The sequence below is a fragment of the Brassica rapa genome, chromosome A08 (assembly GCF_000309985.2).
Source record: "Brassica rapa cultivar Chiifu-401-42 chromosome A08, CAAS_Brap_v3.01, whole genome shotgun sequence".
NCBI lineage: Eukaryota > Viridiplantae > Streptophyta > Magnoliopsida > Brassicales > Brassicaceae > Brassica > Brassica rapa.
This window is the reverse complement of record NC_024802.2, coordinates 18,478,388-18,496,289: the sequence shown is the minus strand read 5'-3', so window position 1 is coordinate 18,496,289 and position 17,902 is coordinate 18,478,388. Positions and strand designations below refer to the sequence as shown.

Sequence of the window (17,902 nt, the reverse complement as noted above, 5' to 3'; positions counted from 1 at the left end):
ATCCCAGACCAATCTAAACGGTCAAAAACATTTTCTTGTCCTTCCAGGTCTCTCATCCTTTCTCAAAACGTTCTTAACATTTCCAAGTGGTCATAGTTATATATTCTAGGGACTTGATCTTAGTACTAACCCATACCAAACCAGGAGCCTGTTAATGAGGCAAATTCAAATGTAACATTAAGGTCTTAAAAAGAGTGAGGCTTGACCTGGTTTCTTTAAGACATGACTTACTGGAAAATAAAGATTTTAAACCATAGTTTTATTTTGTCTTAGTACTGTTAGGCCTAGGTACTGTTTTCTCAAAGCAATAATGATTGGTGGTTGTTTGGTGTTACCAATACACATTGTTGTGCTATCTTAGGTTGTCTAAATGCTTTTTGCTAATCTTTCTTGGCAGTCATTGTCAACTAGGAATGGAACTTCCACATGCTATTGTTTGACACAAATGCTCGATCGGTTCTTGGCCTTTAATCGTTGAACTAGTCTGGTCCTTACAATCTTCCTGAAGGTGAAATTGGTAGACCAAGTTCAGTGTTACCAAGCAAACATTCTCTCATGTATCTCACGTTTTGTGGGTCACGTAAATTAGGTTGTGACGACCCATCTTTCATTTTCATCTATCTGTTTACTGCTCCTACGAGCATTATGATAATGGATGTGAGACTATACATTAAGTCGAAAGCGACCTGAGAATAACATCAACGTGAGGGTCTTCCTCTTCTGGAAAGTTGCCAGCTAAAATCTCTTTGTTCTCTTCTGTTCCCATTAATTGTTGCCTCATTAAGCTTTAATACTGTGCAATGATTATCTAGAGCTAAGTTGATATATCTACCAGCTTTTTCATTTCTGATCATTTCCTGATATGCGAATAGTTTCTTAAGAAGTGGTTACAAACAGTTTATAGTAATTGGAAATGATAGTTTTTTTTGAATGATTACGGTTTGTTGTTTTGTAAACGAATCATGTGAAGCTCTTGAAAGTAGCTTGACTTTATTTGTTAATAAGCAAGGCTCTACTGTTAGCTACTTGGGCCACACATTGTAGAAACAATGTTGGTAACCTAAGAAAACTCCTGTTTTTGTCATCAACCTTTTTGTCCTCTACCATGAGCGTTTCTTTTTCTTGGAAAAAGATTATTAGTATTATTGAATGATGTGTACTTTTCAATGCTAAATATTGGTTATCAATTGATTACTACCGTAAATTAATCAAGCAATGTCAGTTTTTCATCCAAGAATCATCATCTTGGTGGCTTCTGTGTTTGAACATGCAGATCAAGATATGAAGAACAAGGTTCATATGATATAACAGGGTTCTAACGGAGAAACGTGCAGATAACTTATTCGTGACAGCATTTACCAAAAAACAAAGAACATATTCTGGAAAAAAAAAAAAACAATGCAACTACCTACACACATGGCTTATTAAAGGCAAACAACAGGGCTTGGGTGAGAGACTCTCTCTTCATTACAGGATTTGGATTCCACCATATATCTTGATGAGTTTTATTTAGTTTTGCTCACCTTGCCTTTACTCTGGACACGACTAGCTGCACTTGTTCTTGTTCTAGCTTTGACCTCTGACTTTTCTTCTTCTTGGCTTAAAGTTTTCTCTGTGTGTTGGCGTTTTTGAATGTAGACTTTTTTAGAAACGTTCTCCCTCGCTGCATGTTTGTTGATGTTCTTTAGAAGTTGATTGCTAGGCCCTGAGGATGCATCAGAAGCCATTGAATCATCACTCTCCTCATCACCACCATCATCAGCCTCTTTTACCTGTGGATCATCATCATCATCAACAACAACAATAGAGGAATGGCCATTTCCACCGAAGGCGTCTTCTATGTACATAGTCCACCCTGACTCACAACTGTTGTATTCCTCCTCCTCCTCAGAGCCTCCATGATCCCTTGGAGATTCCATGGCTTTGTTCTACGCAAAGAAGAACACAAAAATAAAGTTTTAGGTTTAGCATATATGCAAAAGATATACTTGCTTTTTAAATAAGTTACCTACCTTGTTTGAATCCACTTCAGCAATTTACTCCCTGATATAGGCTCTGTGTCTCTGTCTCTCTTTGGCTTTGCTCTTCCATCATCAATAAATAATAAGTTGTTTTTTTGTCAAATATCAGGAAAAGCAGGAGCCTATAAGAAGCCTCAAATAATTGAAGAGCAGGAGTAAGTTTCACCACATGGCAACCCTAGCACCATTGTTTTCACTCACTTGAAGCACTACATGACAAAGCCAACTGCAGATATATATATCAAGGAAGGTAGCAAAGGTTAGTGCATCTCATTTTACATAAAGAATTAAAAGCCTATGTTCTTCTTTTTCCATAAGATAACTAAATACATAAATAAATCTAACTTTTATTTTACAAAAATATTTTGGTTCCTAACAAATTGTAATCTTATCTAGAGCTAGGACACATCAATACCCACAAAACAAGAAACCATCCTTGTGAGCTTTGTCATTAGTGATGTACTGATGTGTAGGCAAAGTTCATAAGTTTTAACTTGTCCTTTCTGTGCTCTTCTTGATTGGTAACTATCAATTGTTACTGCAAGTTTTAACTTTCTCTATGTATTCTCTCTTATGTATCTTAAATATTAAAGATCAGCTTTTGAGGTGGAAATCAGAAGAGACCCACCTCAACAACAAGAAGGAATAAAGGAAGCATTTACTTAATTAGGTTAAGAGCTGTTCCTCTTCTTCATTCCTTTAATACCCATCTTCCTCCTCCAATCCTCTCAGTGTCTTTAAAACTGTTGCAGCCTTTTCTTCTCCTCTCATTGTATCATTTTATTTTTTCTTAAGAGAATGAAAAAATAAAAAAAAGGAGTATAACAACTGTCACAATAAAAAACTAGTTGAGTCCATAATACTTGTATTCAATGCGTTTCATGTATCTCTGGCGTCACCTTAACATGTTCTTCAATGGAGTCCCTCTTGGCGACAGCTAGCACATTCAAGTGTGTGTGAGAGTCCATATTACAAAAGTTTATCTTTTGTTTTGACTTTGACTCATATTTGAGTTAAACAAACATATTTAGCTTTGGGGTTTAACTAAGACATTTTCATTTCAATTTTAAAAAAATCAATCCTGAAAAGGGGTGGTACTACAGTGGGCCTCATGAACTTGGAGAGGTGTGTGTGTGAGGATTTATTAGAGTTTGTACACATCGTTAACGTCTGAAGAAAATGGAGTTGGACTCATTTGATTTATTTTCATGTGTGACTGTGTATTGTCATTGTACGTCATTATTATTGTCACTGGTTCATTTATTTGTAGGTTTAAATTTGGAAAAGTCACAGATATTGAAAGCATCATAATCAGATATTCACTGGAAGTAATTGATAACTTTGGTTGGCGAGTCAGTGAGAAAAAGGACGGGACTCTGTGTTGTTTGCCTCTTATGGCATGTTGGACTAGCTAGTTGTGAAGTATATGTTATATCTTATAACCAATTGATATATTAGTACCGTTATATTTTACCAAAGCAAAATTCTCAACACTGATATTTGTAATTTGTTCCAGCACTTTCGAATATTTAGGATAAAGTGACATTTTGTTGTTGGTAACTTTTAATAACTAGAAGAGACAAATTGAATTAGATAAATAATGTTTGATAGATTGGTTGAACAAAATAATGTCTCTTGTTGTTTTCTAAAAGGCTTAAAAAAGAAGGTCATGTTCCCTTTGGCACCAAATTCTTGCTTTGCATGTCCCCTCTCACTCGTAGATTGTTTCTTGTACTTTGGTTGTTTGTTTACTATGGCTTCTACACTTAATGTACGTATATTTTGTTAATTTAAAGGCAAATGCTAAACCTAAACATAAAATTCTCTTTATGCATGTTTGTGTTTGGTGTGAATCTCTTTTACTATTATTGCGCGTGAACGTAGACACGTATCTGTATTAGTGTCATAAGTTACAATACTTGATGGGTTTAACGTCAAAACATTAGAAAAAGAGAAGTTGTCGGCTCCCTCTTGAGGAAATCATATAGTATGTGAATCAGTTAGTAATAATCACAATCCGACATTCTTTGTTTACGTATTTGTACCCCTCTCACAGCTGTATCCATTTTCACCAACCAACCCAAACTTTCTTTTCTTCTTTAAAAAGTGGTTTATTTTCTACTTACTTTCAGTATCCAATAAACAAAACGATTTCACCAACTGTATCCATTATTATCTACAACTTTATACAAGTAACCTCTCGGAGACGTCGGTGGCTAAATATCGCTTACCGTGCCAACAATTGTATCCAGAAGCCAATATCAATATTTTCATAATTGAGAGTTAAAGAGTATTGTTAAACCGATGTCGGACTAACCGTTTTTTTTTTAATTTCTGTGATAGCTTGGCCCCGGTTAACTCTTCTTTTCTGATGCCTGACTTGGGATATTACGTAATAGCCTTTTCTTTATTTCTCTTGCGAAAGTAAAGTCAAGTGGATAGTACTCTTTTTCTTTCTCCTCTGGGGTTGACTTAGACAAAGACTAAGAACAAGAAGTGAAACACACATAATAATGTTAAGCCAAACACTTCGGTTTTCGTAGGATCTTGACTAGATGGATCTCAAAATCTTGAATTGGGACTGGAATCAAGAATCTTACCCAGCTTCTTCTGATTTCTGGGTCCTCATCTTCTTCGCTCCCTTCTTCCTTATTCTTCGGTTCATACTCGACAGATCCATATTTGAGGTAAGTACCCCCACTACTCTCTGTTTGTTTTCTATCTCTTAGTATACATCATCACTTGAGAAGCAAGTAATCTCTGAGAGATTCATAATCACATTATAGAGAGCTGCTAGAAGAGTGGTGTTTCCTAGAGGAAACTGTGTTGATTCAAACGGTAGAAGAAAGAGGATGGTTAAATTCAAAGAATCAGCTTGGAAATGTCTCTGCTCTTTCTCTATCGAAACACTTGCTCTCTACGTCACTTATAAGGAGCCATGGTTTAAAGACACAAGATGCTTCTGGTTAGGACCAGGAGACCAGATATGGCCTGACCAAAAGATAAAGTAAGATTCATGAATTGACATAATGTGTTACGTCAGACGCAAGAAACCGGTCAAGTATCCCTCAAACCCTAATTTCCTCTTGAGTAATATATTTTACAGGTTGAAAATGAAGGGACTGTACATGTTTGTCGGTGGTTTGAATGTATATTCTTTCTTTGCTTTGTTCTTTTGGGAAACAAGACGATCTGATTTCAAAGTCATGATAGTTCATCACATAGTAACTTCATTCCTCATCGTCTTATCTTACGTTTTCAGGTACTCCTAATTCTTAAAACATATCAACGACTAATATTTTCTGATCTTTAACGAGACTTTTAAATTCTAGCTACTTCCTCTTGTTATATTTTCTATACTAGATTTGCTCGTTTAGGTTCTGTAATATTGGCTCTTCACGAAATCAGCGACGTGTTTCTAGAGATAGGCAAGATGTGCAAATACAGCGGCCTAGAAGCCATGACTAGTATCTCGTTCATCCTATTTTTCCTCTCGTGGACGGCTCTTCGACTCGTCTATTACCCTTTATGGATCATATGGAGTACCAGGTTTATACCATAAACCTTAAACACTGATCTTTATGTTTTTTTGGTTGCTCTCCACGTATGATGTTTGGCCTATATGCAGCTATGAATCAATAAAAGTGAAACTGGAGTGGGACAAGAAGCATAGGATGGAAACTGGACTGCCTCTTACAGTGTACTACGTTTTCAACACACTTCTCTGGTGCTTACAGATTCTTCACATCTACTGGTGGGTCTTGATATGTCGTGTGCTCATCAGCCAAATCCGCTCCAAAGGCAAAATCGATAGAGACGTTCGTTCTGGTTAGATTTATATATGCATACATTATATCTAAACCAAACAAATGCTTAATATAATATGTTCTTGTGATATTCTAAAGAATATATACAGATTTTTTTTAACCATTATTTTGATCAATATATTCTTTGCAGACACAGAAGGTGAAGATGATGAACACCAAGATTGATTGTCTTAGACTCTTGTCTAATCAATTTGAAGCATCAGTGATGTGGACTTGTTTGATACATTTGCCGAATAAAAACCACGTTTTTTGCGAATACCCGTCTTTAGATTTCAGTGAGTTTTGAGGATGCATGACAATTAAGAGGATTAACAAAGCAATGATGATAAATAACAAAGCTTTGGGACGTACCCTATGATGACTAGATAAGACTAAACTTGAAACATATACAGACAAAGGAAAATGAATCAAACACGTGTAAATTGAAAAGCTAAACCCAACTTGATTAAGAAGAAACCCCGAACAATGACCCAATGATTGAAATACACAATTTTAACCTCATTTTTTTATGGAGAGGAAGATTGGGATAATTACTAAATATATCTAGTACATATCTTCAATTTATCAATTAAGGTTATTATTATTTTTATCGTTTAATTTTTAGAATTTTGAGAAAGAAATATGCTTTTTGTTCAATGGTTTCTTATATATATGCTTTTGGTGTTGATGTGTGATAAATTAAAGGGTCGTGAAGAGTGCATGGGAATGTTAGTCAGAGAAGCTAAAATGCATACAACATGTGTATCCTAGTCATTTTGGCATCAGTTTTTTTTTTTGGTAAGCTACCGGAGACATTAGTCCCCTACTCTTTATTCAAAATATAAAAGATTACATACAAATCTGCCGAGGTCTCGATACTCCATTAATATCCTCCAAAAAAATAGCACCAACGCTATCAGGAACAAACTCGAAAACATGTAAACCAAATGATAAAGAAAGAGCATAAGTAGCTAATCCATCGGCTAGATGATTAGCTTCCCTATACACATGCGAAATCTTGACTATCCAGTCTCTTGTTATGAAGCCATAGCACAGACGTATTAAGAATGACAGAGAATGAGAATCATTAATCCCTGTCCGAAGAAAATCCACCACACTCTCCGAATCTACTTCCAGCTCTACTCGACGAAAACCACGCTCCTATGCTATGCACAACCCATAATATACTCCTCACAACTCTGCCATAGGGGCAAAGCAAATCCCAATATTAAGCGCAAAGCCTCCATGCCACATTCCATACTCATCCCAATTTTGGCATCAGTTCGCACACAAATCATAAGCCTAATCTCTTGTTTTTTCCTACTATTTTCTTCTACGATATTATTCGATTAAATACATGGATTTGCAAAATTTTAAGGTCAACATTGATATTATTGATAAAGCCCAATGGGCACGTTACATAAGGAAATGATAAAAGATTCAATTTTTGAGTCTAATCCGTGCATAGAAGATTACAAAAAAAAAAAAACACGTCGAGGAAGCTCTTGCATTCCGAAACACGTGGCATCTTTTCTCTTGAGAGTGCGTCGCTTCAGTTACCCATCACCGCCGACGTCTCTCCAGCCAGCGACGTGATTTTCAATCGTCGTCTCCACGCTTCTGAAGCTGAAACTGGTCTTTACCATGTCCAGATGTCCTACTTACCTTTTGTTTTTTTTTTTTCTTTGGCGGCACTTACCTTTTGTTTTAATAATTGTCATGTCATAATTTTAAACATATAATTGTTACGTGTCACAATTGTGTTAATTATGAACTTTAAATAACCAAGTTTTAAATGATAAGATAATGCTCTCGGAGACAGACACCAATATCAGTGTAGTGATGTTAAAGCGGTGTCGGTCCAACGGTTTGCTTTGGTTCGTGATGGCTTCAACATGGTTGAGCCCCGGTTAACTCTTCTTTTTCCGATGTATTCTCTTGCAAGGATACTCCTTTTCTTTCTCCTATGGGGTTGACCAGGGGCGAATCTTGATGTAAATAATGGATGCAATGATTAAAATTTTCCATTTTATCTAATGATTTTTCCTTACTAAACAACCAAAATTGAAATGATTGTAGTGGATGCATGTGCATCCCTTCCTGTCTTGGGGTTGACTTGGACAAATTAAGACAAGAACAAGAAGTGAAACACACAGAATAATGATACTCCAAACACTTCGGTTTTTGTAGGATCTCGACTAGATGGATCTCAAAATCTTGAATTGGGATTGGAATCAAGAATCTTACCCATCTTCTTCTGATTTATGGGTTCTCATCTTCTTTGCTCCCTTCTTCCTTTTTCTTCGTTTGATACTCGACAGATCCATATTCGAGGTAAGTCCCATTACTCTCAGTTTGTTTTATATCTCTTAGTATTCATCATGACTTGGGAAGCAAGTCATCTCTGAGAGATTCATAATATATATCACATTATAGAGAGCTGCTAGAAGAGTGGTGTTTCCTAGAGGAAACTGTGTTGATTCAAACGGTAGAAGAAAGAGGATGGTTAAATTCAAAGAATCAGCTTGGAAATGTCTCTGCTCTATCTCTACCGAAGCACTTGCTCTCTACGTCACTTATAATGAGCCATGGTTTAAAGACACAAGATGCTTCTGGTTAGGACCAGGAAAACAGATATGGCCTGACCAAAAGATAAAGTAAGATTCAGGAATAAGCTTGACTTAATGTGTTACGTCAGACGCAAGAAATCAAACCCTAATTTCTTGTGAGTTGTATATTACTACCTTTACGCAGGTTGAAAATGAAGGGACTGTACACGTTTGTCGGTGGCTTGAATGTGTATTCTTTATTTGCTTTGTTCTTTTGGGAAACAAGACGATCTGATTTCAAAGTCATGATAGTTCATCATATAGTAACTTCATCCCTCATCATTTTGTCTTACGTTTTCAGGTACGTTCTCCTAATGTTTAAAAAAAATATATTAAGGACTTTTTTACATTTTCTGATCTTTCTCGAGACTTTTGAACTCATCAACTTCCTCTTGTTATACTTTGTACACTAGATTTTCTCGTGTAGGTTCTGTAATATTGGCTCTTCTCGATATCACCGACGTGTTTGCAGAGATAGGCAAGATGTGCAAATACAGCGGCCAAGAATCCATGGCTACTGTCTCGTTCATCCTATTTTTCCTGTTGTGGACGGCTCTGCGACTCATATATTACCCTTTATGGATCCTCTGGGGTACAAGGTTTATACCATTCACCTTAAACTCCATAACTCATTTTATATAATGCAACTTAATTGGATCTTTATGTTTTTTTTTTTTTGGTTCCTCTCCACGTATGATATTTGAACTATGCAGTTATGAATCTATAAACGTGAAACTAGAGTGGGACAAGAAGCATTCGATGGAAATTACTGGCATAGAAACTGGACTGCCTTCTACAATGTACTACATTTTCAACACATTTCTATGGTGCTTACAGATTCTTCACATCTACTGGTGGGTTTTGATATGTCGTATGTTCATCATCCAAATCCGTTCCGAAGACAAAATCGCTAGAGACGTCCGTTCTGGTAAGATTTATATATATATATATATATATATATCTAAATCAACAAGTGCTTTATAATGTTCAAAATAATATGTTCGGATTTTTTTTGTCTTAGCTATTTGTTTTCAATATATATTCTTTGCAGACTCTGAAGGTGAAGATGATGAACACCAAGATTGATTGTCTTGACTCTTGTTATCCATCGTTTTGCGTATACCCGTAACTATATCTGTTTTAGCTCAAGTGGCAGCTCTTCTCTGTGTTGTATTTGCATTCTCAAACTATATGATCTGAAAAATCACATCTGTTTTAAATTTCAGTGCGTGACAATTAAAAAAAAACTAAGAAGAAAACACACAAAAAATGATACGTTGAGAAATAACAAAGCTTGGGTACGTAAACGTTAGCCTAAAATAAGCCTAAACTTGAAACATATCCAGACAAATGGAGAATGAATTAAAGACATGTATATTGAAAAGTAAACCCACCCGATTGAACTCGGTTAAGAGAAAGCCTAAACAATGACACGGTGTACACTGACATTTATCCACAAAACAGTGACCCAATGATTGAAAGACACAATTAAAGTGTTTTTATGTAGTATATTTTCTAAATATCTTTAGAATTTTACTTATCAATTAAGATGTACTTTTATATCGTTTTAATAGTTTTGAAAAAACTGATATGCATTTTCGTCTAATGATTTCTTATAAACTATATGTATGCTTGTGCATAAAAAAAGGTATATATGTATGCTTTTTATTATTAATGTGTACCCACTTATGATAAATTAAAGGGTCGTGAAGAGTGCATGTGAATGCTACTTAGTCAGCGATACTTAACATGTTACTTATGATTAGTTGGACTCAACATGTGGATCCTAGTTATTTTGGCATAAATTTACAAAAACACAAGCTTATATCTGTTGCCGTTTTCATCTACAATATTGTATTAAGAGATCAGAGATCAATACATATATAAGAGATTTTTTTTTGTAGAACAAAATACAAGGGATATTTTACCAAAAGTAAGATTGACCGGTACATACTACATATTAACATGCGATTTTCTCCAGAACTGTAGATACAATATAGTATAAAATATGTAAAATAACACACACACATATATATATTCTATTAAAACTGAAGTACAAAAAAATATTTATCTATTTTAAGTGATTTCTTACATTTTTTTAACTAATGTAAACCACTTTATTTATTGTTTTTTCCAAATAATTCGACTTTATTTATTACAGAATACAAAATAGAATTTACCTATTTTAAGTGATTTATAATATATTTTACATTTTTTTTAACTCTTTCTAATTACTTCATTAATTATATTTACCATAATAATTCGATAATATTTATTTTATGTGTTAACTAAAATAATTTTACAAGTTTAAATGAAATTCATTCATGACAAGAATTCAACCGGTTAATAATCTTTTTATTTGTTTGCAGAATCAATTAGATATAGACATCCAAATATCTGAATGGGTACCTATCGTTTTTTAAATATCAGATTTTTTAGTTTAAAATTAAATTTTATTCGAATATTATAAATTTTCGGATGAGATTCAGACTCAGATTCTTTCAAGTCCGCATAGGTTTGTAAAAACCTGATAATATCCAATTACTAGCACAGGTGTACGAATCAAACTCTAGTATTTTTTAATAGTCAATAATTAGCATCCACATTCAACTAACCAAAATTAGATATGCGTTGTAATGCTAGTACAAGCTCCAACCTTTGAATAGCCGTGACGATCCTCTTCAATCTGTAGTAACTCCTTTTTGTTATATTAAATCACAAAATACAACCAATGTTGTTTGTAAGATGCATATATAAAAGAGAGATATATATATACACACACTGATACCTAAATTCAATATTGGTTAATATATATGAGTTCAAAGAACACATTAAATTTTGTTCGATTTAGTATCTTCTTCTTTTGCTAACTCAGGAGGATCCTTGCCCGTATGCGATGATATGAATAATACATGTGGACGAAATATCAATTATTGTGGTAGTGAAGTACCAACGTACTACTGACCATCCCCAAATTAATGAGTGAAATTTTTATAGAAAATAGTAGGTTTCTATTTCGAGCAAAGAAGGATACTCAACAAAAGCTTACTAAACTATTGTTGTAAAAATAAGTAACTACAAATTCAAATATTTTATTTGGTTCTTCTCTGCCCAAACCTACCGAAGAAGTAAAGTTCTCTAATATATTCATCACTCAAATCAAAACTATTGTATTGATAGAATTAGAAATATCAAATATCTATTTTTTTTTATATTTTCCTGATAGTAAAATATTTTGCATATATAAATATTTTTCGACTTTTATATTTATATCAAATATACACATAGCCTTTTATTAACTCATCTTGCTAAATTTATAATTTATAAGAGAAAATGGGGAAATATCTAAAAGGAAAAATAAAAAAATATATCAACTAAAAGAATTATACTCCCTCCGTTTTTTAATATAAGTCGTTTTAAAGCTATGCACATAGATTAAGAAAATCATTAATTTCTTATATTTTCAAAACAAAAACATTATTAATTATTTACCTAACCACAATTCAACCAATAGAAAAATAGAAGATATATTATCATTGGTCAGACAACATTAATTATTAATAAATGTTACATAGAAAACCGAAAACGACATATAATTTAGAACAAAAAAATTTCTCTAAAGCGACTTATATTGAAAAACGGAGGGAGTATAACATAAACAAATATCAAAAAAAGAAAAGCGATAGCATTTAATTAAATACATGGATTTGTAAAAGTTATACACAAATAACACTTCAATTTCATCATTTACAACAACAAAAAAACACTTCAATTTCATATTGTTTTCAGCTTAACTTTAATATTTAGTCGGTTTAATATTTTCGAAATATTTAAATAGGCTCTCTCATTCATTCATTCTCTTAGCTAACGTTACCTCGTGGGTCGGCGAGATCTTTTCGGCAGAGATTCTCTAGAAATCTCTCGCCCCCATAAAGACACTCTCACAAATAATCCAAATCCCTAGTTTTGTGCCAAATCGAATCGAAACTGCTCTCTGCCACCAGGAGCTATCGACATTTTTCCTCTGTGAGTGCCAACACAAACTCGGGCTCCAAAGTTTTCGTTTTTCGTTGATGGGTCTTCCCTTTCGACCAATCTGGTTCCATGTTTGTGTGTTTCTCACTGTTATTCTACATCTTCTGATCACTGCTCTGCTCATGAGTGTTGCTATGTAACAGTTTGATCGTTTCGTTTGTAGCTTTTTGCTTGTTTGGTACTGTTCCCATGGGTTTAAGTGTAAAAAATGTGAACTCTTTTCCTGTAAAGTTCCAGCCTTTGATGTGTTTTGTCGGCTTGTTAGATTCTGTCTTCTCAATCCAAGTCTGCTCTTTTTCTTACAGTTTGTTCATGACGGGTCAAGACATCAATGGGATCGAGTTTCATCAGCAGAGACACGGTCTTTTGAAGGACCAAGTCCAACTGGTTAAGAGAAGAGACTCGGTTCGGTACGAGATAGTTCCTATTCAAGATCGGTTATCGTTTGAGAAGGGCTTCTTTGCTGTTATCCGTGCGTGCCAGTTGCTCTCTCAGAAGAACGATGGGATCGTATTGGTTGGTGTGGCTGGTCCATCTGGCGCTGGAAAGACTGTGTTCACCGAGAAGATACTCAACTTTTTGCCTAGTGTTGCTGTCATATCGATGGATAACTATAATGACGCTAGTAGAATTGTTGATGGGAACTTTGACGGTAAGAAGTTTTCATCTTTGATATTTGCTCATTGAAAGATCTTTGATCGTTTTTATTGGGAAATGTAGATCCACGGTTAACGGACTATGACACATTGCTCAAGAATCTTGAGGATTTGAAGGAAGGGAAACAAGTTGAGGTTCCTGTATATGATTTTAAGTCCAGCTCTCGTGTTGGATACAGGTAAAGCATACAACCAGCATGTGTTCTTTGTGGTTATTTCCACTGAAACATTTTTTTTTTAATTTTTTGGTAGGACACTTGATGTTCCAGCTTCTAGGATTGTGATTATTGAAGGAATCTATGCGTTGAGTGAAAAATTGAGACCTTTGTTGGACCTTCGTGTGTCTGTTACTGGTGGAGTTCACTTTGATCTTGTGAAACGGGTTCTTCGTGATATACAGCGTGCAGGGCAACAGCCGGAGGAGATCATCCATCAGATATCTGAAACGGTTTGTTCTTGTTTCTTTTATATTTTGCTTCTTGGCTGTTATTGGTTGAGTGACCTCTACAGACTCCACTGTTAATGTAGGTGTATCCGATGTACAAAGCTTTCATTGAGCCAGATCTCCAGACTGCTCAAATCAAAATCATTAATAAGTTCAATCCCTTCACTGGTTTTCAGAGCCCAACATACATCTTGAAGGTTTGAGAAAATGACATCATTTGTGTCCTGTAATCTTGTCTGCGTTTGATAAACTGAAGTTCTTTTGCTTTTTTGTAGTCAAGAAAGGATGTATCTGTTGATCAGATCAAGGCGGTCCTTTCTGAAGGACATACAGAGACCAAGGAGGAGACCTATGATATATATCTTCTTCCTCCTGGTGAAGATCCAGAGTCTTGCCAATCGTATTTGAGAATGCGGAATAAAGATGGAAAGTACAGCCTCATGTTTGAGGTTTGTCCCTTCAGAGTTTTCTTTTTTTTCATGTTTTCTGACAAGCTTAAAATGATGTGGTGAGTACCTATGGTAATGGTTTTTGATATCCAGGAATGGGTTACGGATACTCCTTTTGTCATATCCCCAAGGATTACTTTTGAAGTGAGCGTTCGTTTGCTTGGTGGGCTTATGGCATTGGGATACACAATAGCAACCATACTTAAAAGGAACAGCCATGTATTTGCTACCGATAAGGTGATTGTCAAAATCGATTGGCTTGAGCAACTGAATCGTCACTACTTGCAGGTTTGTCTATCTAAGCTCATTCACCACCATTTGCTTGAAAATTGGTAGCATCTTGGCATGAGAATATATATAATGGCTTTATAATTGAACTTTGTTATAATCAGGTGCAAGGTAAAGATCGGCAAGTTGTACAGAGCACTGCAGAGCAGCTAGGATTGGAAGGATCGTTCATTCCACGCACCTATATTGAACAGATCCAACTTGAGAAGCTGATAAATGAAGTAATGGTATGATTTGATTTTTTGAGTTTTTTATTACATCTCAATAGACTTCCTGATTAGAAGTCCCAACCTATTACAGGCACTACCAGATGATTTGAAGAACAAGCTTAGCTTAGATGAGGATTTGGTGTCTAGTTCAAGTCCCAAGGAAGCACTCTTACGAGCGTCTGCAGATAGAGTATCCATGAGAAATAAGAACCTAAGGTACACTTGTGTCAAGGAGTGTATAAGAAAGCTTTGTTACTTCCACATACATGTGTCCTTATAGTTGTTATGCCATTTGTGATACACAGAGGCATGTCACAGTCATATTCAACCCAAAGAGATAAGAATATCTCCAAGCTTGCTGGTTATTCTTCAAGCGATAGGAGGTACGAAGAGAGAAACCACGACTCACCAGCGAACGAGGTTTCAGATTTGTTCTCCTTCATTGGCCACTTTAAAATCGTTCTTATAGTTAACAGTGCAGTTGTCTATTTTTTAGGGGTTTATGACTCAGCTTTCGGAACAAATATCATCTCTCAATGAGAGAATGGATGAGTTCACAAACCTTATCGAAGAGCTGAATTCAAAGTTGAGCTGCAACAAGAACCCTCCAACACAGCAGAGCATAGAAGTCTGCAATGGCTCAGCTCCAACTTCGTATTTCATATCTGGTCTGGACAATGGCTGTTTGACAAATGCCATAATGCCTCATTCATCTTCATCTTCCCAGTTAGCCAAGGATTCGCCATTAATGGAAGAGGCAAGTCATCTTACATTATTTTACTTATTTTTTAAATAAAATTTGGATTGTATTACATTGCTTAAGTTGCTGGTTCTGGTGCAAAAGCAGATATCGACTCTCTCACGTGGACAGCGTCAAGTGATGCATCAGTTGGATAATCTGTGCAATTTGATTAGGGAAGACTCAGCCGAAAGGTCACGCCTAGCAAGAACAGGAAGCAGCAATAGCAGCAGATCAAGCAAAAGCTTCTTCTTATCCAGTGTGGAATCTAGTAGCCTCCCTCTCGTGTTAACAACCTTGGCTCTTTGCAGCGTAGGAGTAGTAGTGATCAAGAGCTACATTAACAACCGGCAATAACATCAATAACCATTATGGATCTTCTCTCTTCTTCTTTTTTGGGTATTTTTCTCACTGGAGGCGTTTTGCGAGAGCTTCCGTGGGTTTCTCTACGTAGACGATGACACACTCTCTATTAGTTTTATATTTAATAAGATTAAGTCATTTTACACTTCTATGTTAGTTCATACTTCATACTCAAAGACAAGACCTAGTTGCTAGTTCTGTTCGGTTTCTGAGCGTTTCATATGAAAATTACAGTACTGATCATATTATAAACAAATTTTTGTTTTGGGTTTGGATCTGTATGTCAGCCCTACACAAGTTTTACAAATATGCTCCACCAGAAATTGCTCTACACAAAATCTATCACCAGCTCTGCTTATCGTTTCTGTGTGGATCCTGTGAAAGCCATCATATTGCTTTGTCTAACCAAGCCGGCAGCCTCAAGGAAGATTTCATTCCAAGTCTTGTGAGGAAGATTGAGTAGAGGATATGCAGCAACAGCACAAAGAATCCACTGTTTAGCAACAGCTGTTGACAATCAAAAGGTAAGTTTCTCAGCTTCTTCTATCTTCCTGGTTATACAGAGGGAGAGGAGAGTGATAAAGAGATTAGATAGCCTACCACTGTTCCGAATATCATATAGATGAGGCTCATGGAAGGCATTAGGTTGAGGCCCATGGCGGTGAAAACATAAGAGAGAGATGCGTGAATGTTAATTGTGATCTGCAAGAACAATGCAATAGGAGTTTTGTTTATGCAAGACTGTTTCTAAGGGTAAAAAGAGTGATAAGTTTTAAGGGAAAGAGGCTTACCACAGCAAGAATGTTTTCTCTTATTAAGAAGGATGATGTCAGAACATATCCTATGAGACCCAATGCTCGGACCTGCACGAGAAGAAACACGTCAATACAAGTAAACAAAGAGAGATAAATGTTAACTAGTCTGTTAATTTCACCATTGTGCATAAGAAAATGGAGAGACGCCAGCTTGCCTTCATCCTAAAAACAGAAGAACATTGTGACAAAATAAGTCACTGAGGTAGTGCCAATTAATCTACTTCCAAAACTTCACTTATTCTCCTCAAAGGTAAAAACAGGAAACAGTAAGATGCATATTAGTTTTTTGAAGTTTTTGTTGTGGTGGAGAACTAAAAACTGTGCAGGATAGAGGCGAGTATATGAGTTAACGTACCTCCACAATGAACCAATCGCAAGCCCCAGAAGGCCATGCATAAGCTACAAGAGAAACCCCAAAAAGGTCATGCAATCGTTGTGAAAGAAAATCATAAAGAAACAAAAACACATAGCAGACTGAAGCTAGCAAAGAGGAGGGCTTACAAAGTAAGTCAATGCTTTGACTGGACCTGATAATATGAACAAGAGCATGACAGTAGCAACCTGATAACAATCAAACAAACAAACACCACAAAGACTTGAAGCACATGTGCCAACAAATTTTCATTCATGTGAAAAAAGGAATGTCCTTTACATTACCATTGTCTTCCTGCCGCCTGCAATGTTCCATCTTATCGAAGATATCACTATTGGCAACGCAAAGAAACACCCAAAGTAGTTCTGCGTTCAAAAAGTGTAACTCTCACATCCTTTATTTATCCAAAGTTATCATTTTTCTAGTGGTATAAAGCTAAATGAGACTACTTTCTTCATCAACTGAACAAAACAAGAAATGGGTAAGAACCTCAATGGCGAGGGAGTTGCTGAGAAAATAAACAAGCCCGGTGACGGCAGCGAACATGGCGCATTCCACCAGTCTCAGCGTCTTCTGGTAAACCAATTCATCTCCCTCCTCGGCTTCTTCTTTCTTCCCATCCTCTTGATTACCTGAAAACGAAGCTCTGGAGACGCTCGAGATGCTCGAGAGTGCGAGGCAGCTTCGGTTGGAGGTGGAGACGAGAGAGATTCTTGGTCTTTGTGGAGAGAGTGACAGCAGAGAAGAGGAAGAGGAAGCAAATGAGTTAGTAGTGGCGAAGTGGTAAAATTGAGTAAGAGTGGACTGGTGATGATGAATGGTTTTGAGGAGATTCATGGAGGAGGAAGAGGCGAAGAAGAAGAAAATGAGATTGTTTGTTTTCCCACGGCGACAAGAGCTTTCTTTCTTCTGCTCCGTCTATTCTGAGATAAACTGTTTGGTTGAAGTTCTGAACCGGATCATACCAAATTTAAATCGACGGTACGATACGGTTTGGTAAACAATAAACATATTCCATCAATTTCGAATTCGGCTCTCTTTCTTTGCTGACGTCACAACGTAAACGGGTAACCCAAACCCGACCCGATGCAGTA

General features: G+C 36.0%; 5 protein-coding genes across 8 annotated transcripts; 3 read left to right on the top strand and 2 right to left on the bottom strand.

The window, feature by feature from the left end:
* Positions 1-1,280: 1,280 nt before the first annotated feature.
* LOC103835479 lies at positions 1,281-2,253 on the bottom strand. 2 transcript variants are annotated; one of them, XM_009111662.3, is made up of 2 exons: positions 2,013-2,253; positions 1,281-1,928 (listed from the first exon to the last, which is right to left on the bottom strand). In XM_009111662.3, the coding sequence occupies exon 2, from the start codon at positions 1,917-1,919 to the stop codon at positions 1,506-1,508; it is 414 nt and encodes a 137-aa protein (XP_009109910.1). In that variant the 5' UTR covers positions 1,920-1,928; positions 2,013-2,253; the 3' UTR covers positions 1,281-1,505. The 2 variants fall into 2 exon arrangements, with proteins under 2 accessions (XP_009109910.1, XP_033133689.1); XM_033277798.1 differs by having other exon boundaries at positions 2,009-2,245.
* LOC103835478 (ASC1-like protein) lies at positions 2,047-6,198 on the top strand. Of its 2 annotated transcripts, XM_033277796.1 has the most exons (7): positions 2,047-2,280; positions 4,565-4,708; positions 4,808-5,028; positions 5,128-5,283; positions 5,385-5,570; positions 5,650-5,849; positions 5,979-6,198. In XM_033277796.1, the coding sequence occupies exons 2-7, from the start codon at positions 4,577-4,579 to the stop codon at positions 6,011-6,013; spliced, it is 930 nt and encodes a 309-aa protein (XP_033133687.1). In that variant the 5' UTR covers positions 2,047-2,280; positions 4,565-4,576; the 3' UTR covers positions 6,014-6,198. The 2 variants fall into 2 exon arrangements, with proteins under 2 accessions (XP_033133687.1, XP_009109909.1); XM_009111661.3 differs by lacking the exon at positions 2,047-2,280 and having other exon boundaries at positions 4,341-4,708.
* Positions 6,199-6,441: 243 nt separating this feature from the next.
* On the top strand, positions 6,442-9,656 carry LOC103835477 (ASC1-like protein). Of its 2 annotated transcripts, XM_009111659.3 has the most exons (6): positions 6,442-8,161; positions 8,264-8,484; positions 8,582-8,737; positions 8,850-9,035; positions 9,150-9,364; positions 9,488-9,656. In XM_009111659.3, exons 1-6 carry the CDS (start codon positions 8,030-8,032, stop codon positions 9,520-9,522), a joined length of 945 nt encoding a protein of 314 aa, XP_009109907.1. In that variant the 5' UTR covers positions 6,442-8,029; the 3' UTR covers positions 9,523-9,656. The 2 variants fall into 2 exon arrangements, with proteins under 2 accessions (XP_009109907.1, XP_033133686.1); XM_033277795.1 differs by having other exon boundaries at positions 9,150-9,656.
* A 2,396-nt stretch (positions 9,657-12,052) lies between these two features.
* On the top strand, positions 12,053-15,765 carry LOC103835475 (inorganic pyrophosphatase TTM2). Its single transcript, XM_009111656.3, has 12 exons — positions 12,053-12,462; positions 12,777-13,123; positions 13,192-13,306; positions 13,380-13,575; positions 13,656-13,769; positions 13,848-14,021; positions 14,115-14,309; positions 14,414-14,536; positions 14,610-14,734; positions 14,824-14,938; positions 15,015-15,275; positions 15,366-15,765. The coding sequence occupies exons 2-12, from the start codon at positions 12,784-12,786 to the stop codon at positions 15,612-15,614; spliced, it is 2,007 nt and encodes a 668-aa protein (XP_009109904.2). The 5' UTR covers positions 12,053-12,462; positions 12,777-12,783; the 3' UTR covers positions 15,615-15,765.
* A 55-nt stretch (positions 15,766-15,820) lies between these two features.
* Positions 15,821-17,845, bottom strand: LOC103835476. Its single transcript, XM_009111658.3, has 8 exons — positions 17,298-17,845; positions 17,093-17,173; positions 16,937-16,996; positions 16,791-16,834; positions 16,555-16,597; positions 16,412-16,483; positions 16,221-16,322; positions 15,821-16,127 (listed from the first exon to the last, which is right to left on the bottom strand). Exons 1-8 carry the CDS (start codon positions 17,643-17,645, stop codon positions 16,008-16,010), a joined length of 870 nt encoding a protein of 289 aa, XP_009109906.1. The 5' UTR covers positions 17,646-17,845; the 3' UTR covers positions 15,821-16,007.
* Between the last annotated feature and the right edge of the window lie 57 nt (positions 17,846-17,902).